The sequence below is a fragment of the Xenopus laevis genome, chromosome 2S (assembly GCF_017654675.1).
Source record: "Xenopus laevis strain J_2021 chromosome 2S, Xenopus_laevis_v10.1, whole genome shotgun sequence".
Lineage (NCBI taxonomy): Eukaryota > Metazoa > Chordata > Amphibia > Anura > Pipidae > Xenopus > Xenopus laevis.
The window spans coordinates 66429894-66453280 of record NC_054374.1 but is presented as its reverse complement, the minus strand read 5'-3'; the positions used below and the strand labels follow the sequence as shown (position 1 = coordinate 66453280).

Genomic DNA, 23387 nt, shown 5'->3' with positions numbered 1-23387 from the left:
TATCCGGAAAACCCCAGGTCCCGAGCATTCTGGATAACAGGTCCCATACCTGTACAACAAAACAATACCTGCAAATTGGGACAAAGACAAGCTATCCAACTAAATTAGCACATACAAATCCAAAATCAATTTGGGCCCCTACATGTCATATACTTTTGTAAAACCTATACACCTAGGACAGTGATCCCCAACAAGTAGCTTGCGAGCAACATGTTGCTCACCAACCCCTTGGATGTTGCTCCCAGTGGCCTCAAAACAGGTGCTTATTTTTGAATTCCAGGCTTGGAGGCAAGTTTTGGTTGCTTAAAACCCAGCTGTTCTGCCAAATAGAGCCTCCTGTCGGCTACCAATCCATATAAGGGCTACCAAACGGCCAATAACAGCTCTGACTTGACATCCCCATGAGTTTTTAATGCTTGCGTTGCTCCCCAACTCTTTTTTACATTCAAATGTTGCTCACGAGTATAAAAGGTTGGTGACCCCTGACCTAGGACATCAAACAGTTCTTTAGATCAATGACATTCTTATTTAGTATGTTTTTATCTTGGTATCTAATGACCTGTGGGAAAAAGATTCTGAAAACTGGAGGCTTTAAGGTGATTTTTCAGAAATTAAAAAGTAAAAAACAATAAATTCTAGTTTGGACAAAAAGACATATTTACTTATGTTGGATTCAACAGAATGTGTTTCCAAATATGTATGGGTTTCTAGGGTTTTGGTCTTGTAGTAACACACGCATATAGTTAATCACAAAAGTCTCAGTTTATGCCTGAGCTTGCCTGTGCAGCACAATTTCAAATGCAAAGGTTCATGTTGTTTAGTCTTAGGTGTACAGGTGGGTACACGAATATTTACTAAGGATGGGTATAGCCTCTGGGAGTTTAATGTGCATAAATAGCTTGTTCTTTGCCAGATGCCTTCTGTTCTCTGTGTGTCTTGTGTTTGTTTTGTTAAGCTGGTAATGGCACTGCTTGGGGCTAATGAGAGTTTAGAAAATTCCCTGATGATTTATTCTGACAAGGGCTGGGTTCTTTCAGAAGGTAGCTGATCTATGAGTGCAAGATAGTTCAGAGATACAGAATACAGTACATACTGTAGCATGAATGTCTCTCATGGTACAAAAGTATTTGTGACTACATACACAGATAAAAAAATATAAAAATACCTATTTCTATTAGAGAATAAGAACAAAATTTGGTTTGTGCACAAAAGGATATCATTATATTACAAACTCCATTCTGTACATTTTAAGAAATCTGTCTCACAAATGTATAACATCCATGAAACAGACGCAGTGATGTGTAAAGTTACTTACAGTAACTTCTGTGGTCTGTGCTGGAATTAGCCTGAAAATCCAACTATTACTGTTTTTTCGGGCAAAAATGCTGAAAATTGGGGCTTTTCAGGGAAAGGCCTGAAAGAAATCGAGCGATTTGGGGAAAAAAATCACACAATTCAGATTTTTGCTTGATTGTATCGAGTTGTTCCCCGATCCGATCAGAAAATCTAGTGATATAGCTTTTTAAATAATAAATTGATTTGGAACAAATGGCACCCCATATATCTTGATGTTTGGGTTCAGAACTGTCTCTTATTATTAGCACAAATTGAAGAGAGAGTGGTTGCTTCATTAGTTAGGTAGGGAACAAAGTATCTGCAGGATACTTTTAACAACGCTCATTAACAGATGTATTTAAAAAGTTTATAAAATCTATTTTAGCTTTGAGAAACAAATGCCTGGTGGTTCCAATGCATCAACTATCAATAAAGATTCTTTAAACTTGGGTGCTCTGAAGATAATTCTTTTTTGTGTATAAATGTGTATTTTCAGGGTACTTGAAGATACAACAAAACAAATGAATTCTTCAGTGTAAAAATAAAAGATGTTTCTAATATAGTTAGTTAGCCAAAAATGTACTGTATCTATAAAGGCTGGAGTGACTGAATGTCTAACATAACAGAACACAACTACCTGCTCTCTCAGCTCTTCTCTCTCAGCTCTCTCACTCTGAGTTAGTCAGTGACTTTAAAGGAAAACTAAAGCTTAACTAAAAAAGTAGCTAGAAATGTTGTACATTATTTTGTTTCTGTACCAGCCCAAGGTAACCACAGCCCTTTAGCAGTAAAGATCTTTGTCTCCAAAAATGCACCAGTAGCTCCCCATCTTCTTTTCTGCTGATTCACTGCACATGCTCTGTGCTGCTGTCACTTACTGAGCTTAGGGACTGACTCACAATATACAGAACACATAGGGGCATATTCCCTAAAGCGACGCAAATTCGCTAGTGTCCGCTTCGCCCACTTTGCAACACTTCGCCAGGCGTAAATTCGCTAGGACAATGCTAATTTCCTAAAATGAAAAGTTGCGTTCAGGGCGCCGAACGCTGTCGAAGTTGCGCTAGTGTTACTTTGGCAAGCAAATCAAAGTTGCGCTAGCGTTGGTTAATTTGCATACGGCGGGAAGTGAAAGTTGAATGGACGTATATGTTGCAGCAAATACATTACATTACACAATGCCAGGGAACCTTAACAAAATAAAATAGAGTTGTTAATAATGCCCTACACATGAGCCCAGTGTATAGTTTATGTGCCGTATGTTAGGAAATGTAGGGGGGAACCCAAAAAAATTTTTACGGTGTTTTGCAGGCTATCACTCAGAAAAAAGGAAAAGACGCCAGTGTTTTTTGGGACTTTTTGGGGATTTTTTAACAAAAAATTTAGGAAGTCCTATCCACTCCATTGCACTTTGCCTGGTCTGAGGTGGCGAAGGCAAGTCTGGCGCAAGAGGTAACCTTTAGTAAAATCCTCATCTCTGAGTTACGTACGTTTGCCAGAGCTAAAATTCACCTGGTGTTAGAGTGCAAAGCAACGGTACCGTCTATCTCCTTCGCTAGCGAAGTGATGCCTGCACACGTTAGGTAATTGGCAAAGTACCGAAATAATGTCCGCAGGCGAATTTTCGCTAGCGTTAGTCACTTCGCCCTATAGGGAATCTGCCCCTATAGACTAGAAATGTCACACTACAAGGCTGATTAGTAATTAATACAGATAATTACTACATGGCAGCACATAAACCAGTGCAAATAGCATCAGAATTTAATAATCAGTCCTGTAGCATCAGCTTATATTACAGGCCAACCTCATTTTCTGCGGTGACGACCCCTTAGCTTAGCTTCTCAACAGCTGCTCAGAGCCCACTGAGCATGTGAGTGTCACAGACACTTTCCAAGTTGGTGACCCCTTGTGACAAGTTTGAAGTCCTGGATCATTGCTGCCAGTGGCGTAACTACGGGGGGAGCAGGGGCTGCGATTTAGCATGGGCCCGCACCCCCTTATGGCCCACCGGCAGCTCACGCGCCACTGACTCCGGCGGCAGAAAATGGCGTACGGAGGGGGGCGGGGGCCTGGCTGCACGTCCTGTGCCAGGGCCCGCCCACCTCTAGTTACATTACTGATTGCTGCTATTGAACAGCTGACACTTTAGGCTGGTGCTGTGAGTTCGGCATATAAAATATGGCATTTTAACCATATTCATTATTAGGGTTTATTTCTCCATTAAGGGGGCCACATGGGACATACAGTAACTGTTCAGTGAGTTTGCAATTGATCCTTAGCATGCAGCCCAGATTCAAAAGCAACAGTTATGACCCATGTGCCCCCCCCCTAAAGTCACTGATTAATTACTGCCTGGTAACCAGTCAGTGGAACCAAGAGAGATGCAAAGTACTGCCTATTATGTTAGACATCCAGTCACTCCAGCCTATAGATTACATTTTTGACGAACTAACTCTTTTCAAAATATTTTATATTTTGCACAGCCTATCTATTTAACCAGTTTTTATTTTTATACTGAACAATTCCTTTAAAAAGCCACTGACATACTCTGGGGGGGGGGGGGGGTTGCTTATACAACAATTGGTAACATAATGGCTGATCTTCTTGCAATCTTTAGCAGGTGGTTTTACTTCCCAGGCACCAAAATTCAGAATAAAGTACTACACTGCATTATTCAATTGCGAATGAACAACATTGATATAAGAGACTGGAAAACTACTAGGATAGGCCCTAAATAATAGAAACGTTATCTTAGAGGTGAACCATCCCTTTATTAATCCTTATTTTATTTTTGCAGCAAATACAGGTATGGGATCCGTTATCAGGAAACCCCTTATCCAGAAAGCTTAGAAACACGGAAATCCCATCTCCCATAGACTCCATTATAATCAAATAATCCAAATTTTTCAAAATGATTTCCTTTTTTTCTGTAATTATAAAACAGTACCTTGTACTTGATCCAAACTAAGATATAAATAATCCTTATTGGATGTAAAACCAGCCTATTGGGTTTATGTAATGCTTAAATATTTTTCTAGTAGACTTAAGGTATGAAGATCCAAATTATGGAAAGATCCATTATCCGGAAAACCCCAGGACCCGAGCATTCTGGATAACAGGTCCCATACCTGTATACCTATTGCAAAAAACTATACAAATACATAATTTATTAGCTGTATTAATAATTATTCCCATTTATTTGAAGAATTGACAAAGTGCAGGCAAATAATATTGGTTAGTAACTAGGAGTATGTGAATGTATCCAGCTGGGGTTTATTTATTTAATATATAAATATTTTTTTTTTTAGTAGATATAAGGTACGAAGATCCAAATTCCAAAAAGACCCTTTATCCAGAAAACCCCAGGTCCAGAGCATTCTGGATAACAGGTCCTGTGCCTGTACATAGTTTTGCAGGTAGGACTAGCACACTCTAGATAAGTAAAAACATGTTTACAGGGAGTCCTTGAGTAACATCGAACTTACATACAACTCACAGGGGGTTGTTACAGTAACATACTGTGGTTTGCTTGACTTTTATTAGAATTTAGCTTTAATAAACCACCTGCCCCAATCCCCTCTGGTGTGTGTTGTCTAGTGTAGAGCACAGAAAGGTAAAAGTAAATACTATGTTAAGACAGTCATCTGTCTCAGTTTCATTTAATAAGTAAATGTATATGTTTCAACTTACATACAAATTCAACAAACCTACAGTCTCTATCTCGTACGTTACCCGGGGACTGCCTGTATTCACAAACCATTCTAGGACTATATATATATTTTTTCCTGTATTGTAATTGCTGTAGAAGTGTGCATTTCTGCTTATCCTAATGTGACTTAAAGTTGACCCATGGATGATAAATTATCAATTATAATTGATGTCAATATTATATACTGAACACAATATTAAAAAATGTAGTAAAGCTGTATTTACAGAAAATATGGAACCCCTAGACTAAGAATGTGTACATTGAAATAAAGGTTACTACAATAAATAATACCTTAATTATAGTATATTACAGGGATTTACCTTTGAACTGGAATGCAAAAAAAGGGCCCCCGTAATGATTAAAGTGGGTGCTCTTTATGTCCTTTAAAAATGTGATGTTTCCTACTGCAAAATCACCACTCCATTTATAGTTAAGTGGGCTGGGGGAACCCAGGATCCACTGAGTGGAAACCAATGAATGGGAGCTGAAGCTGCGAGACGCCAAATGGGAGTTGAGGCTCGAAGCTGCCTAATGGGAACCAAAGCTGGAAGCTGTAAAAGAGAACAGAAGAAGCTGCTGGAAAAAGACCGCCTACCAAATTTCGAATATAAGTTTCCACTGAACACCAATGGTCTTTTTTTTCTTTAAATCCTTGGCCACCATTCTTAAATTCTTGGCCACCATTTGTATCTTTTATGGCGGGGAGTGCCCTGACGACCGTTTGTTTTTTTTGTTTGGACCCTGGCCACCAATGTTTTTAAAGTGTGTGGGGGGGTGGATGCTAATTTTTTTAACTAGGAGGGCTGGCCACTAATTTCTTAACTTTGGCAACCAATGTTTTTTTTTACCTTAGGGGAGTGGCCACCAATTTTGTTTTAACTTTTATTTGGGGGCCCTGACCACCATTTTTTTCTTTTAGTTGTATGGGGTTGGCCCTGACCACCAATGTTTTTTTTTTTAAACATGGGGAGGAGTTGGTGTCCAATGTCGTACATTTATATGTGGGCTGCTTTGTTTTGTTTTTTTTGCCACGGCCGATATGTGTTCTCAGTTCGGCCCTGATAGCAACCAAATCGCTAAAATGGCAAACTGCAGAGCTGCTGAATAAAAAGCTAAATAACTCAAAAACTATTTTAAAAAATGAAAACCAATTTCAAATTGTCTCATAATATTACACTCTTTGCAATACTAGAAGGCAATTTAAAGGTGAGCAAACCGTCTACCACACAAACGCAAGTGATACAAGTTGCCATTCTGATGTGGCTACTTTGCCTTGGTTGCCAGAGCATCTTGTGGCTTCTTTGTCCACCTGTCAGAACATTAAAGAGAAGGACACACAGCTGCTTTGGAAATGTTGCTGAACTAGCCCATGTCCTTTCAAAAAAAGAGCATCTGTCAGACTCATACACAATCCTTTCTGTAGAAAATGGGCAGATTATAGCTATAACCACAAATATTTGAATGTCCCCATCCAGACGTGAATATTTACATGAGTGTGAGAAACGAAAGGCCTCTATAGAGAGGCGGACTGTAGTTGACTATGTCAGCTTTGTCTATTATGTAAAATGAAAATTGTACCATGGGGGGGAGTTGTTATTTAATTGGCAGAGTCTCTACCATTCTGTCATGTTGTAGCTATTACTAGAAAACCAGTTAGCCAGCAGCAGCCTTATTCTAACATAAGCACAGTGACAAAGCAACCAGCAGAAAAAAAAACAAAAAACTGCCCACTCCCATGATAACCCCCTCCTCTGCCCCGGAATCCCGCCCGGCGAAGGAGGCGGGGCAGCAGCAGGTGCCCTTGCGCCGTTGTGTTTGGCCAATGAATTGCGCAATAATGGGTCACGTGGGCGCGGATGGTGCTTTTCTTCGTTGGTTCTGAAGGAGCGCATTGTAGTCTGCGAACGCTTTACAGGTGAGAGGAGCAGGGGAGAGTGCAGTGGGTAGTTGTCTGCTCCCGGGTGAGTGAGACATAACGGGCGTCTATGTGGAAATATTTTGAAAGCCGGTAATATAGATGGGACTCATTGTGAAGCAATAGCGTTGCACTGACAATAGTAGTAATCTAAGCATGGGTTTTGCCCTATTTATTTGCAATTGAATCTTTAAGAGAGGCGGACAATGCATGGACGCTGCTGCTGTGTGATTGATTTGATAACGTGCGCTGCAGTTTTTGTGCTACAGCTCTACCCCCGAATCTTGGGAGATAAAGCTGAACAATCGCCGAAGACGCTCGCAGGCGTACACGCTAAATCTGTTTGTGTGTAATGGGATTCTAGGCACGTGCTTGTTACATGTTCTTGTATTCGCTGCTTGACTTTTCGCTCAAGACTCCTAGACAGAGTCGTGCGCATAGATTGAGTTATTATTACACGTTTGCGGAGTGTAGTTGAATTTAGCTGTGGCGTGTTACACCCTGCCGTCATTTATATAATAGGCGCGCGCCCTGCTTTGTTCAGGTGTGTGTCTGGTCCCGCCTTGGCTTCTATTCGTCTGTCTGATTGCTGTCCGCTTTTCCCACTGGCTGATGTCCGGCTGGCCCCTCCCTTTTCCATTTCATTGGCCTATTGGAGCTGGACTTGTGTTTGCTTCAGTCCCGTTATCTCGAAACTCCCTCCGTGTTCAAAGTTGCCTCTTTATATATTTAATGTTTCCCATCTCGTTTAAAATCATGTCTCAGCCGCCATCTCCCGCGTTTTTATTGTGTGTGTGTGTGTTGACTGGTTTCCTTCCTGCGTCAGCGACTGTGGGGCGAGCGAGGGGCTGTGGCTGCGAGTGGCGCGCGCTTCTTTGTGTCACAGCTGTCTGTCCCTGTGGGTTTTGGCAGGTGGGCGCGTCCGTTTCTCACAGAACACCCCGCCCTTATAATCTTTAGTAGATGCGTCCAAACATTCAAGTGGCCACATAAAAACAATGTTCTTGCTTTTCAAACCTCCTCCATTTTTTAGCTTTCATCTTCGGCTGCTCCATTGAATGAGAGTGCACGTACACTTGTATGACTGGCCCTGAGAACATCTTTGGCTCGAATCTTTGTTTCTTTCCCTTTACAAAAGGGATGTTTAGACGTAAACCAATGACCAATTCTTTCCAGAATAGAATTGGAGCCTAAAGTGCATTTGTAGAGTGGAGGTAGAACTGAGTCTGGTTGATCTTAAAGGGGTTGTCCACCTTTGGGTTAACTTCTAGTATGATGTAGAGAGTGATATTCTGAGACAATTTGAAATTGGTTCTCATTTTTTATTATTTAAGGTTATTTAGCTTTGTATTCAGCAAATCTTCAATTTGCATTATAAACTATCTGGTAGCTATGATTCAAATTACCCTAGCAACCGTGTATTGATCTGACTAAGAGACTGGAATCTGAGAAGACCATACTAGAAAATGAGCAAGAACCAGTAGCCTTACAGAGCATTTGCTTTCAGATGGGGTCAGTGATGCCTGTCCGAAAGCTGGAAAGAGTCGGAAGAAAAGGGTAAATAATTATAAAACTATAAATATGAAAACCAATGGGAAAGTTGCTTAGAATTGGCCATTTATTACCTACTTAACGTGGTTCACCTTTAAGGTAACTTTTATCATGTTATAGAACAGCCAATTTGAAGCAATAGGTTTTTATTTATTTTTTTATAGTTATTACCCATTTTCTTAACTTTTGCCGCTTTCAAATGGGTTGTCGTTGAGTCCCTTCTAAAAAATGAACAGGCCCGGATTTGTTTGAAGGCCCAGGCCTAGGGCCGCAGAACTTTAGGGGGGGGCGGCATGCTGCACAACTAATTGGTTCGGATGCACTTGGGATTCACAGATACAATCCTTTCTAAAATTTCCTGAGCGTCAATCCCCAGTATTCCAGACCTGATGTTGAAAATTTGCGAATGTCATCAAGGGGAAGGGACAGGGTGATTAACAGCAGCCAGCCTAGTGGCACCTACTATGTAAATCCAGGCCTGAAAACAAATTAGTGCATGGTTGCCAGGGTAATTTGAACCCTAGCAACCAGATTGCTGAAATTGCAACTGGAGAGCTGCTAAATAACAAAAAACACACAAAGAAACTCAATTGCAAATTGTCACAGAATATCACTCTAACATCATTATAAAAGTTAACTCAAAGGTGAACAAGTTCTGACAGTCTGACTTAAGTAGTGGTCAAAATTTTGACTGCTGTACACTTCAAAAAGCCATGGCTTGTTGGGGGGGGGGGGAATTAAAAAAACAGAAAATATATAGTGTAGTACTTCATTTCAAAAAACTGTTACACCCTTCGTGCTTGCTTTTTAGTTTACAAGTGTTGCCCTCTTACCCATCAATATTAAAGCGTGAGTTAAGTATAAAATATATAAAATTGAATTAAGTGATAAAAAAAAATAACATTGGTGGTATACAACAATATCGTTATGCAAAATCCAATATCACCCACACTATCGATTGTGGCAATTTTTCCAGTACTTAGAATTGCTTTTTGCTCAAAATGAGCGAAAGACTTTTAAAACCGCAGTGCTCAAGTCTGACTTAAGTGAATACACCCATAATCATGATGTTCTTTCAGAGCATTTCCTCTTAAACAATGTTTCCCTCTAGGGTGTGAACTTGTGCACGGATGTGAAAACCACACAAATGTTGTATTAATTCTGACATGAGCACACAATAGGGGGCAGCCATTTAAATGAGAAAAGGCTCGGGGTACACAGCAGATATCCGATAAGCTCGGTAGAACACGAATAGCGTTCTCTTATCCACTATTTATCCTGTGCAGATAGACTTTTTCAATTTGCGCCATTGCAACACAGCAGCTTTGTTTATATGAACTATAGTAGTGTTTCTGAAGCAAACAGATCAGTCAGTTTTACCAGTGCAGGGCCACACTACACAATATTTTTATTACTTTAAAACACTAACATCATGCGATGTGCCTTTTCCATGCACCAACTTCCATTTAAGTCGAGGTTGGTCTGGATTTAAGTGTTTTCTACCTCGCCCATGAAGCTGCAAATCACTGGTGACTGCTCCATGTTGTCCTGTGTGCCGTTTCCCTTTGAGGGGACAGGGTGAGGAGGTGCTGTGCACCCTGGTAAGAAGGAAGCAGTGGTTAGGAGTATGTGCTCTAAAAGCAAACCAGATGCTCACATGAACTCCTCCTACGAAAGTTCTTTTTTTTTTTTTTTTTTTTTCGTTAAACCATAAACCGCACATACAGTAACTGCTTTCACTTATACCATTGGTTTCCTGACTGAATTAAAGCAACCACATTTGTGGTGTATAATTTTTCTGTTGAAGTGCTGGATTTTGAGGCCCGAAGTCCTGCTTCACAGAAAAAATTTGTGCACTTCCCACTATGCAAAAGGACTTGAGTCCAAGAATCCATCCAGCGAGGGAGGGGTTGAATAAACCTGTCGGCCAAGGTGAGGGTTTAAATTAGTGATGTGCGGGTAGAGAAAAACTCTACCAGCTCCCGACCCTAACCCGGTGTGCTCCCCTCTTTATATACCCATCCGCTGTGATTTCACTAAAGAGAGTATTAAAAGGCACGTGCAGAGGCAGAATTGGAGCAGAAGGCTAGCACAATCATTACTAGACTGCTAAGACTTTTTTTTTTTTTTTTTGACTGCTGGGAACATTTTTTTTGACAGGAATGTGGTGAAATTGCAAGGGAAAAAAACCTACAACATAGCGTTTGCTATGAAGTAAATATCTTTGTCTCACTCGTATACACAGCTGGTATTCATCCTGTAAAGCATCACTGCACAGCTGGTACTCAAGCCATACTTGACTTTGATTGTTTGCATCATTAAATTTGTATTGTCCCTTGTATTTTGTTGTTCTATACAATAGTAGGTGGTGAAGTGTTGTGTATTTGACAGGGAAAGGTTACTGTTTGAATGCCTGCCCCATGTCAAAAACTAGGATCGGTTTTCAGTCTTTGTATTGTTTACACTAGTCAATACACTATTTAAATGCAACATTTTTCAATTAGAAAAGTAGTGGTAATAAATAGGTATTGTCACAGATTGATTTTCAGTCACAATACCACATAAAGATGAAAAATCGGCAAGCTCTGAGTCCACTCATATAAAATCAAAAGTTTTATTTCAGCAGATTAAAAACATACAAATTCCTGATGTGTTTTGTATCCACGATATGTAGGCATAGGCATCACACAACACTTGAAAATATGGTACTCCACATTTCAATGGGATAGGTGTGGTAGTTTTGTTGACCACAATGTGAAATTATGACTAAGACATTTAGTTGACTTGACTTGTTTGACAATGCTAGTGATATGTTATGTTCCTCAGTAGTGTCAGTGACGTGAATAAGTGTGTACTGAAGAGGTGGGGAAGATGACCACTGTACAATCAGAATAATTGCTTTACAAAATATCAACAATCTGTTCTATAAGTTTTCTTTAATTGTGTCTAGACCTCATGTCTTTCTGGACAGATTTTTACAATTTAATGTTCTTTAAATTAACAATTTAATTATTTTAAAACTGTATAATGTTGCTTTTGGCCTCCGTTAACACACAATTTTGTCAAATGCTGCATAAAATCATTGACACTTATCTATATATAAATCCATATCTTAATAATTTTGAAATTGCTCAATTTGCATGTCTAGCCTTCTTACTATCATGCTGTTGACTCATCTTATCTGCAAGTGCATAGAAAATGCATAGACATTTAGGGACACTCTTGGCCTTAAAAAAAACAAAAAAAAACACAATATTGGCTGATTTAAAAGCCTGCTCAGCCATATAAATTTGCTAATGTCTCAAAATGCTAAAACTTAATGTAAATTACAAATGAGCTCAGAGAACCAGGGTTCAGTCTTTTTTGCATTTAGGTCCCCCTTTTAAAGGAGGATTCAACCCCATGGGCACAAAAATCCCACCCGGGCATATGCCCTTAACTTGTTACTTACCCCTCCTTCTAGGTCCTCTCCAGCTGAGTTTGCGGCAGCCATCTTCTCCCGAGTGATCTTCTTCCTGTAGTATATCGGCCTATGGTGGTGCAGTAGGAGGCATTTGCCGGTTCGAATCTACTGCGCATACGAAAATCGGAAACTTTGTGACTTTTGGGCGCATACACGGTAGCTCTGTCGGCAACTGCACATGCACCTAACAGTCACATAGTTTGATTTTCTTTTTTCGGAAACTTCTTGACTTTCGGCGCAGTAGATCCAAACCGGCAAATGCCTCCTACTGCGCATGCGCCACCAAATGCAGATGACTACATGAAAGATCGCTCTGGAGAAGATGGCTGCCGTGAACTCCGCTGGAGAGGACCTAGAAGGAGGGATAAGTAATTAGTTAAGGACATTTGCCCGAGGAGGGAGTTTAGCCTACACAGGGGAAGGAATTTTTGCATCTAGGGGGTTGAACTTCTCCTTTTAAAGAAGAACTATACATTGCATAACAAGCAGATAATTTGTATACTGGTATGGGTTCCATTATCTGGAAACCAGTTATCCAGAAAGCTCCGAATTACTTAAAGGCCATCTCCCATAGATTCCATTGTATCCAAATATTTAAAAATGATTTCCCTTTTCTCTTTAATAATAAAACCGTACCTTGTACTTGATCCAAACTTACCGTAAGATATAATTAATCTTTATTGGAATCAAAACCAGCCTATTGGGTTTATTGTTTTCTAATTGATTTAAGGTATGAAGATCCAAATTACAGAAAGATCCATTATACGGAAAAAGTACAAGGTTTTTATTACAGAGAAAAATAAACCATTTTTAAAAATTTGGATAAAATGGAGTCTATGGTAGTCGGCCTTTCTGTAAGTCGGCGCTTTCTGGATCACTGGTTTCTGAAAAATGGATCCCATACCTCCTGTATGTGCTTTACTTTTACAATGCTGTATGACGTATGACAATTGTTACTGTAGTTGGAAGAGAAGTCAACCTGTTTTGAGAACTTTTTTTTTTTTTTTCTTCCAGCTGTCCAACTGTCAGTTTTGCATCAAGATCATCATGTGTGACTCTGGTATGATATGCTTTATTTTTTTTTGTTTACATTTTTTTCATTATGGGGGGTGGTTCTTTTTCAGACTTTCTTGAATATTAATTTACACTGACAATTTAACTATTGCTGCACCTCATTTGCAGCTATCATTTGCTGTAGTTACCTTTTTCTATTCTCCATTAGGGTGTTCTTGTGAACCAGCCATTCTCATTATCAAAATATGCAATTTGTCGTCTTGAATAGTATTGCTCTGCAGCATTTCCCCCAACAAAATGGTCTGATCAGCTTTCTTTATAGTGTTTCATCTTAAGAGGGTAGACCTCCGCTGTAGGGGTTTAACTTGTTTGAAACAACAAGTTTTGTAGGGTTGCATACATACTTCCCATAATACATTTTTGTCTCTTAATTAAAAGCGGCAATATACACCTATGTTTAGATTAACACATTGCTTTTTATTTTGCATGTGAAGTCTTCTTCAGCTTGTGTCACAGGTTTACAGATATGGAGCAGTTCTTTATATAGGTGGTTTAAACTAATTTGATACCTCTTCCTCCTTTCACAGTTCTGCCAAGTAGGTGCGATTAGTTTATTAACCTGTATTTATAGGGGCAAATTCACTAACCAGCGAAAATGCGCCAGTGCTGGCTTTGCGCACATCGGAATACTTTGCCAGGTGTAAACTTCTCCTGGACAACGCTAATTCACAAAGATCCGAAGTTGCGCACAGGGTAACGCGGGCGAAGTTGCGCTAGTGAAAATATGCTCAGTTCGGAGTTACGCTAGCGTTGGCTAAATTGCATATGGCGTGCAGTTAAAGTACAATGGCCGTATATGCTGCAGCAAATACATTACACAAGGCCAGGGAACCTTAATAAAATTTTATATTGAGGTGTTATATTGCCCTACACATGTGACCATAGTTTAGGTGCCATATGTTGTCAAAATGTAGGGGGAAGGAGGGTACCCCCCCCCCAAAAAAATCCATCTTTTTCAGCTTATCACCAGTAAAAAGGAAAAAACGCCAGCGTTTTTTTTGGTACTTAGAAAAAATGTTCAACTTTTTTTTTTTGAGGAAGTCCTATCTACTCTATTGCACTTCGCCTGGTCTGAGGTGGCGAAGGCAAGTCTGGCGATAGAGGTAACTGTCCGTAAAATCAAAAACTTAGTGAATTTGCGTAGTAACACTCTTTTGCCAGAGCAAGAATTTGCCTGGCATTAGTGTGAAGTTGCGCCAGAGTCTACTCCTTGGCGAAATTACGCCAGTGACCGTTGGTAAATAAGCGAAGTGCCGAAATGACGTCACAGTGGCGTATTTTTTGCCAGCATTAGCCACTTCGCCCTTTAGTAAATTTCCCCCATAGAGTGACAACATATTGCGCAGCACTACAGTTTAAACTTGTTGAATACATGAATATATTACTCCTTTTAATTTTACATCTCCACCTCCTTAAATCCGTTTTCTGCATCTGTATCTTGTAACAGTTTGTCTTATTGCTATCTACAATAGGTATTCATATAAGTTCACTTTTTGTAGAAAGCTTTTTAATGAACAAAATAAGCAATAACCACTACCCCTTAATATTTTCCTCTCTGAAGATATTAAAGTAAAAGAGCTGGAAAAGCGTGCTTCTGGTCAAGCATTTGAGCTAATATTGAGTCCTCCTTCTATGGATGCTGCACCAGATCTTTCCATTGCTTCACCCAAGAAGAAGGAATGCTCCTTGGAAGAAATTCAGAAGAAACTAGAAGCTGCAGAAGAAAGGCGCAAAGTATGTGAAGCCATTCCCAAGAAACACATCACTTAGGTTTCATATTGTACTATTCTCATTTATTTATGAAGAGCTGATATATTATGTAGTTTTGCAGAGATTGTGCATCAATCACATCTAACCCTACCCCAGTTGTTCTTACAGAAAGTTCCCAAAACGCCTCATCTTTGGACGGCTAATCTCCGAACTGCCTTCCCACCGGCTAGAATCTAAATTGCCGATGGGTTGGCACTCAGCACTTTGTTTTCTGAAGTTGTCTCACGGGGAAACTTCGGGCGTTAGGAAAACAAAGCATTCCACGTGCCATCCCACTGGAGATTTGGATTCTAACTGGCGGGAAGGCTTTTCGGGTAGATTAGTCGTCAGAAGAGGCATTTGTCGCTGGGCAACTAAATCTTTCCAAATCTTCGCGTTTGTCTCTGCTCTTAGGGGTTTCCTTAATGCAGAACAAGTTAATGATTTTTGTGGCAAAACTATTAAACTCAATTTTGGTTAGCTGCTAAAGCGAATAAAGTACTGTAAGAAAATTAAAAAAAATGCTTTCAGCGCAGTTTCATTAACTTATTATGCATATACAAGTGTGGTTTGTAGTAGACTATTAGATTAGCATGAGGTGAGTTGGACTCAAATGTTATGTCATATCTCCATAGTTGCATGAAGCTGAAATATTGAAGCAGCTTGCTGAAAAGCGAGAACATGAGAAGGAGGTCCTACAAAAGGCTATTGAAGAGAACAACAACTTCAGTAAAATGGCAGAAGAAAAGCTAACTACAAAAATGGAAGCCATTAAGGAAAATAGAGAGGCTCAGATGGCTGCAAAGTTGGAAAGGTTGCGAGAGAAGGTACACATTAGAGAATTTACAATGTTACTTTGCTTTATCAGTATTTACAGAGCAAAATGCTTTTTCGAAGGAAAGCATATTTACAAAAGTAATGGGTGGTTTTGGTATCTCTTTCTGAAAAAGTGCAGCTAATGGTAGTTGTCCAACTATATATTATAGTAATTGACTAATGATTGTACAGTGCCTGTGGCATCTAAAAATAGGAGGCACCAAGAAAATGAAGTTTAAAAGAAAGCTATACCCCCCAAATTAATACTTAAGCAACAGATGGTTTACATCATATTAAGTGGCATATTAAATAATCTTACCAAACTGGTCTATATATTTAAGTAAATATTCTCCCTTTTACATCTCTTGCCTTGAGCCATCATTTCATGATGGTCTCTGTGCTGCCTCAGATCACCTGACCAGAAATACCGTACTACAACTCGAACTGTCTGTTAATTGGCTCATGTGACATAACACGTGTGGTTTTTGTGTGCACCATGAATCCTAGGATCCAAGGGGGCAGCACTTATTTTTAAAATGGCTATTTTCTAGTTGTGATTACATAATGGCACATACTACTAAAAAAGTATATTCTGAAAATGGTTAATTTACATGAAGCAGGCTTTTGATACAGTATAAGATGTTTCATGCAATACATTTTTTAGAGACCAACATTGTTTAGGGGGTATAGTTTTTCCTTTTAAACTTAGCTCTTGTAAGATCAATTGGAAAACTTTCTTTAAAATGTGAGATTATTTTGGTGAAACCCCTGTGTACAGCCAAAGACCAGATAACCAGTAGACAATCTCCTCACTCCCGCTTTGTGATGGTTTTGTCAGGAGTCCATTATGCAGGAGGGTCATCTGTGCACTGGTAATCAAATGGTTTTCCTCTCAACAAGAACTAACCATGGACCAAACATGAAATAGCTATAGTTTTCCAGTTGAGCTGATTAAAACAAAATTAAGTGTGATTTACATACATTGGCAGTGAATTGATACATATGTTATTGCACTAAAAGTTAATGTAATACTAAAAAAAAAAACAGCTGGTGTCAGACGTTGTTGATGGCTTACTACATATCAAAAAGAGTGACTGCTTACATTACATGTCTGCAGGTTACATTGAACAAGCCAAAGAACCAAGCTTTCTAGTTTGCTTATTCTCGCCTTAATTTGCAGAACACTTGTTCATGTGGACCTTTGCACAATTATTTGAGACTAATGTGAGTTGCTTTAGCAGATTGCTGAAAATACAATGATGGCTACAGCTCAAGCAACATTGTCATCAATAATGCAATGTTGCCCTGCACTGGTAAAACTGCTGTGTTTGCTTAAGAAACACTACTATTGTTTATATAAATAAGTTGCTGTGTAGCAATGGGGGCAGCAATTCAAATTAGAAAAAGCTCAGGTTACACAGCAGATAGCAGATAAGCTCTGTCTGCCTAATGGTGTTATCTGTTATCCATTAGTTAACCTGTGCCATATAGCAGCTTTTCAATTTCCTCCATTGCTCCACAGCAGCTTGTTTATATGAACTATAGTAGTGTTTCTGAAGCAAACAGATCAGTTTTACCAGTGCAGGGCAACCGTACATGATATTTTCATTACTTTAAAACACTTACATTTTTTGGTTACTGGATGTTGTGTACAAATGACACTGTATGTTGCCTTTTCTTGGATGCCAGTCTAGCAAAAGAAGAGCAGTTTGTTGCCAGAAAACTAAAATTAACTTCCCATTTACAGGATAAAAAATTGGAAGAAATCAGAAAGGGGAAAGAATGCAAAGAACCTTCTGAGGACTGATTCTGCTGTGAGAAGACTGGCTAGAGTATTCCAGAACTACTACAGTGAACGGTTCCCCTTCCTCCTCCATATTTGTCTAGCAGCTGTAATAATGTAGACTGATAATCTTCACCCTAATCACTTGGATAAGAACAAACGGTTGCCTTTTACTTATCCAAATTTCTTGTACTGGTTTCTGTTGTCTCGTGCTGGAAAGTTTTGATGTGGAAGTTTCTAGTATTTACGCCAGTGTTCAGACTGTTACATATTGCACTTAAATCTCAGTGGTTGTTTATTACTTGTACTTTGTCTTAATAAAAATATTCCAAAAATCTCATACTTAAAAGCATCTGGAACTGGTTTTAATGTAGTTCTGCAGCTAAACAAGGCTTAAATCACACACAGGCTATTTTTTCCCACCTTTACCGGATTGTACCTGCAAGCATTCACACTTTTTTTTGCAATGTATATTTCTTTGGGTCTGATACCATTCTGAGTATTTTAAAAAGGGAAATGTCATGTTCGAGGCAAAATGCACTCCTCACCAAAATAAATAATAGTTCAATATATGGCACATTCTAAATCCCTTTTTATATGGGCCCATATAGCAGATTCCTAGCCTGTAGGGGAGGTGTTTTGCCTTTGCTTAGCTTTGTTTCATACATGGGAACAATTTACAAGAGAACTAGAATGTCACACTAGTTTTAGAATAAATTAGTGGATGAGTTACATTATGGAAGCTCAGAAGAAAATTGTGAGTATAAACATGACTCTCAGAGTTATGTTCCTGCTTTGATTAAATATATGCAAGGAGTAAGTGCAGCCCTGGAATTAACATCTGCCTTGCGAAGGTTTTACCTTTTATATCCGGAAACCCATTATCCAGAAAGCTCAGAATTTGGAAAAGGTCATCTCCCGTAGACTCCATTATAATAAAATAATCCAAATTTTAAAAAAAAATTCTCTAATAAAGTTACCTTGTAATTGATCCAAACTAAGATATAATCAATCTTTATTGAAAGCAAAAAACAGCTTTTATTTACATTATTTTCTAGTAGACTTCAGGTATGAAGATCCAAATTACGGAAAGATCAGTTAGAAGAGGGAATTCATACCACATCCCATGAATGATCATAGTAAATGAACTGCAAACGTTATTTCAAGCAAATGTTCCTTTCATGTTTGGTTTTTGCACTTACCGGTAAGTATTTAAGCATAGGCTGTTTGAGCATTCAGCAATTTGGCATGATGCAAAGCTTGCCTTTAAAGGAGAACTAAAGACGTAGGCTACACATGTTGCACATTGTTTTGTGCTTCTGATGTGCCTCCAACGATGCCCCAGTAGCTCCCCATCTGTTCTGATTCACTGCACATGCTTTTTTGTGTTGCTGTCTCTTACTGAGCTTAGGGACCAACTCACAATTAGGGTTGCCACCCAGCCGGTATTACGAATTTGCCGGCAATTTGTAATACCCTTTTAAAAAAAAAAAAAACAAAGCAATGGGCCTGCCCCCAATTCACTCAGAACTTTTTTTTTTTTTTCAAGCCTTCTGGCCATTGTGTGTGTTGCTCTGCCCCCTTTTACATTACAGACCGCCCCTTTTGTTCCCGTTTTTCAGAAAAAGGTAGAACCCTACTCACAATGCACTGTATGTATACAGAATATAAATATCACATTATAAGGTTGATTAGTAATTAATACAGATAATTATTACATGGCACCACAGAAACCAATGCAACTAGCATCAGAATTTAATAATCAGCCCTGTATCATCAGGTTATATTAGACGAACCTCATTTTCTGCTTGTAAATTTACGACGACCCAGAGCCCACTGAGCATGTGGGCAGACACTTTCCAAGATGGTGACCCTGCCCGTGACAAGTTTGAAGACTTGGATCATTGCTGCTATTGAGAAGCTGAAACTTTAGGCTGGTGCAATTTAAATAATTTGTATAGTGTAGGTTATTTTGCTGGACAAACACAATAAAAAAAGACATTGGGATTATTTGTTATGGTGACTGGTTCCCTTTAAATTTATTTTTCTTCAAAATTCATGACTTAAAGGAAAACTATACCCCCCAAACAATGTAGGTCTCTATAAAAAGATATTGCATAAAACAGCTCATATGTAAAACCCTGCTTCATGTAAATAAACCATTTTCATAATAATACACTTTTCTAGTAGTATGTGCCATTGGGTAATCATAAATAGAAAATTGCCATTTTAAAAAATAAGGGCCGCCCCCTGGGATCGTAGGATTCACTGTACTCACAAACATACCAACAAACCATACATGTTAGGTCACATGAGCCAATTAACAGACAGAGTTGTGTCTTTTGCTTCCTCACTTCTTCCTGTTACAGTTTAAGTATTTCTGGTCAGGTGATCTCTGAGGCAGCACACAGACCATCACGAAATGGTGGCTCAAGGCAAGAGATATAAAAGGGCAATATTTACTTAAATATATATTCCAGTTTGGTAAGATTCTTTAATATGCCACTTAATATGATATGAACTATCTGTTGCTTAAGTTTTCATTTTGGGGGTATAGTTTTCCTTTAATAGCTCTCCTCCTGCAAAGAGAATTTTTTTTATTCTGTAATTTAATTTTGAAATGTCATGAGGCTGTAATTTTCTCACTATTCCAAGTACCCTCAGTCTTGTGACTTGTACCCCAATAAAAATCAGTCTCTTTACTGCTGCGTTGAGGTTCCAGTGATGCTAAAGGTCAGATGTCAAATAGTTTGAATTGTTGCTTATGTGAATTGCTGCAGGTAAAAGAAAATTCTCACATAACTGCAATAACGCAGAAGGGAGCATTTCAGGTAATTATGCAATTCAAGGGTATTTTAGGTGCATTGTTGCCCATTGGGAGTGTGATTTTAGTTGTTTTAGGGATGAGAACTGAATGTACTCGCTGTGTCAGGTAATTTTGCTTAACATCAATAGGAAGTGGCATGGGTGATTTCAGCCATTTCTCTGCCAGATAAAATACACCATTGAAAATGGCCCCATAAATTCAGACACTGAATTAGCTTGTAAAGTATAGGTAGATACAGTATATGCACACAGAATGAACTAAATAACAATACAGTTGGACTGTGCCGCGTACCTTCATGAAGAGTCCTGCACGGGTCCATTTTATAGAACCCGTACCCGCAACCCGCATTCTTACCCGCTTGGACCTGCTACCTGACCCGCAAGTACCTTATCCGCAACCCGGACCCGCTGACCATCAAGAATGTGCTGTCATTGTAAGCCAGAAGTGACATCATCGGAAGTAGGTGTGATGTGAAAAAAAGGCGTAAAACCGGAAGTGACATCATCAGAAGTAGGCGTGATCAGAAAAAAATCGCTATTGAGAAGACCCGCGGCCCAACCCGTTTCTATACTTGCACCCGGAACTCTTACCCGCAACGCGCAGGGTACCGCAGGTTTTTGTGGGTACCCGACCTGCTGCAGGACTCTACCTTCATGTGTTCTGGGATTGCCCCAAGATCCATTAATACTGGGCCAAAATAAACATAAACACCTCTCTAGGACTAACCTATATACGGTCATTTGCATTCTGCCTGCTGGGCTACTTTGAAGGACTCACAATGCCCTCCAGTGACAGACTGTTTACAACTTTTGCAGTATGCCAGAAAAGTCATCCTGCTGACCTGGAAGGCCCATGAACCTCCCACAATCAGCTTCTGCATAAAACTAATCTAAGGCAAACACTGACTTACATGGCCGTGAATTCCTGGAAAAATTTGGGACACAATGGGACAGATGGCTAGCGGACTCACTAAGGGTACTGCAGCCTGATAGTAGCAATCACAGGGTAAGCAATACCTCACAGAGATATCAATAAATATACATATGGGAATGCTCATCTTTGCTTCCTCTCTTTCTCTCTACCTCTTTCTTTCTTGTTTCTTCTTGCTTATTAAAGGAAACATCAATAAAGAAAACCTTTAAAAAAAATAATACAGTGACTTCCTAGAATGACATTTCCAAATTCTAAATATACAGAGGCAATGAGTCCTGACACCCCAGTCATCTAAAAGCTGGTGATGGTTTCAGTATTTTATAAATCAAAATCAACTCAGACATCATTTGCATTGCTAAAGAATCCATGCGCCACCTAGCGGTTTGGTGAGTTTGGTTGTGTTGAAAGAATCTCATGTTCTATTTTTTAAAGGAAAACTATACCAAACAATGTAGGTCTCTATAAAAATACATTGCATAAAACAGCTCATATGTAAAACCCTGCTTCATGTAAATAAACCATTTTCATAATAATAAACTTTTTAGTAGTATGCGTAGTGATGGACAAATTTCTCCGGTGAAACTCTGAAATTGACGCCCACGTTAATTATGGCGCCGCGTTAGTCAATGGGCGTCAGAATAGTGTTAACGCGTGTCGATTTTAACGCGAGCGACTTTTCGGACGCGCGTCCAAATTTTTTTAACGCCAGCGAATTTGCAGATTTATTAACAATGCTGGATAGGCAATAATGGGTGGCTTTGTGCCTGTAGATACAGCATGCACATCTTAATACGTGTACTTTAAAAATGCAGTCATTCCATTCAAATTATCTTATTAATGACTGGTCCTCCCACTATTCATTCTCTATACAGCAGAGGACAACAAGATGGTCACTTTAGAAACCATATTCTATAAACTGTGCTATTCTGCTGTTTTCTGCTAGTGTTACACAACATGTGTTGTTTGTCCACCTTGAAAGTGTGTATAGTTGGGACTACGATTTGGGGTGTACTCATCAGTGTAACAGGGCATGGACAAAGCACATCTAAGGGCTGAATTCCACGATGCAGTCATGACCGATTCGTTGCCATGCGATGGCATGAGATGTGTCGGATATGCAGAATATAATGGACTACTCGAGAAATCGCAGGTACAAACTACATGTATCCAACAGTGGAACTGAACGGTGCACGCTGCGTATTCATCCGACAGTCAGATAAATGTAGTTTGTATCTGTGATTTCTTGAGCAGTCCATTATATTCTGCACATCCGACACGTCGCATGCCTGCCATCGCATGGCAACGAATCGGTCATGACTGCATCGTGGAGTTCAGCCCTAAATCACAAAAGAACTGAGCTGTTGTCTCTGATACCCTGGAACTTCATGGGGGTTGGAAGGGTTTAGTTCTCCTTTAAAACGGAACGGAATCCACAGCCTGCATGGCTAATTAGCAATTCATTTAGATGCATGCTGCAGACTGAAATGATTTAGGGCAGGACTACACGGCCGATTCCGCTGCGATCTGACGCGCTGCGCAAAATCGCAGGCGTCACGTCAGATGCGACGGAAATAAGGTAAGTAATTCAATTGTCGGATCGTGTTGCATTATTGATGCGACGCGACACGACTGTCGGATGCAAGTACATTCCAAGTAAATTTGTAATACTGGGCCTAGTTTTGGCTAGAAAATGGATAGTGAATACTTTTATTGCCTAGGTGTTCACATTCACATTAAAGGCAGGTAACCTAATAAAGCAGGGCTAGATTTCAATCCAAGATGGTAAGAATGATGTAGTAGAAAACTTGCGTAGTGTGTGTGGTCTTTGCAAAATCATTACAGTTATAGTCATGTTAACTAGCAATGCTTTGGCCTATAGATGGGGTTTATGGACATCATCCAGAACAGCCCACATCACCATTATTATTGGTGGTTACCCATTTTTGCTTTTAGCCACCTTCTCCCGAGTGTGCACATATAGAGACACAGCCTCCAGCGCTGCGCTTGTATTGTTACTGCATCCTGGTAGTAACAGCGTGGCTCTCGCGTGGATTTGCTGACAGTTTGAGGAGGAGGGTGGAGAAAACAGCGCCTGTGCCTGAACATACACACTTCCAATCTCTGGGTTGTAGGATTTGAAGAAATAACATTTACCTGTCTTTTGACTTGACCTCATATTGCTATAATTACTTAACATGTATAATTGTACATCACTGTGCTGCTTTATACATA

The 23387-nt window shown here is 39.5% G+C and overlaps 1 protein-coding gene across 3 annotated transcripts; it reads left to right on the top strand.

The window, feature by feature from the left end:
* Window positions 1–6875: 6875 nt before the first annotated feature.
* stmn1.S (stathmin 1 S homeolog) lies at window positions 6876–17744 on the top strand. 3 transcript variants are annotated; one of them, NM_001087203.2, is given in 5 exon segments: window positions 6876–6959; window positions 12988–13033; window positions 14609–14781; window positions 15432–15623; window positions 17360–17738. In NM_001087203.2, coding segments are annotated over 4 exon segments (438 nt in total). In that variant the 5' UTR covers window positions 6876–6959; window positions 12988–13020; the 3' UTR covers window positions 17420–17738.
* The last annotated feature ends 5643 nt before the right edge of the window (window positions 17745–23387 follow it).

Excerpts from the sequence above, each read along its gene's own strand:
- stmn1.S (XM_018248069.1), top strand. Across the intron at positions 14,782-15,431 it reads CTGCAGAAGAAAGGCGCAAA|TTGCATGAAGCTGAAATATT; the intron begins GTATGTGAAGCC and ends ATATCTCCATAG. Across the intron at positions 15,624-17,359 it reads TGGAAAGGTTGCGAGAGAAG|GATAAAAAATTGGAAGAAAT; the intron begins GTACACATTAGA and ends TCCCATTTACAG.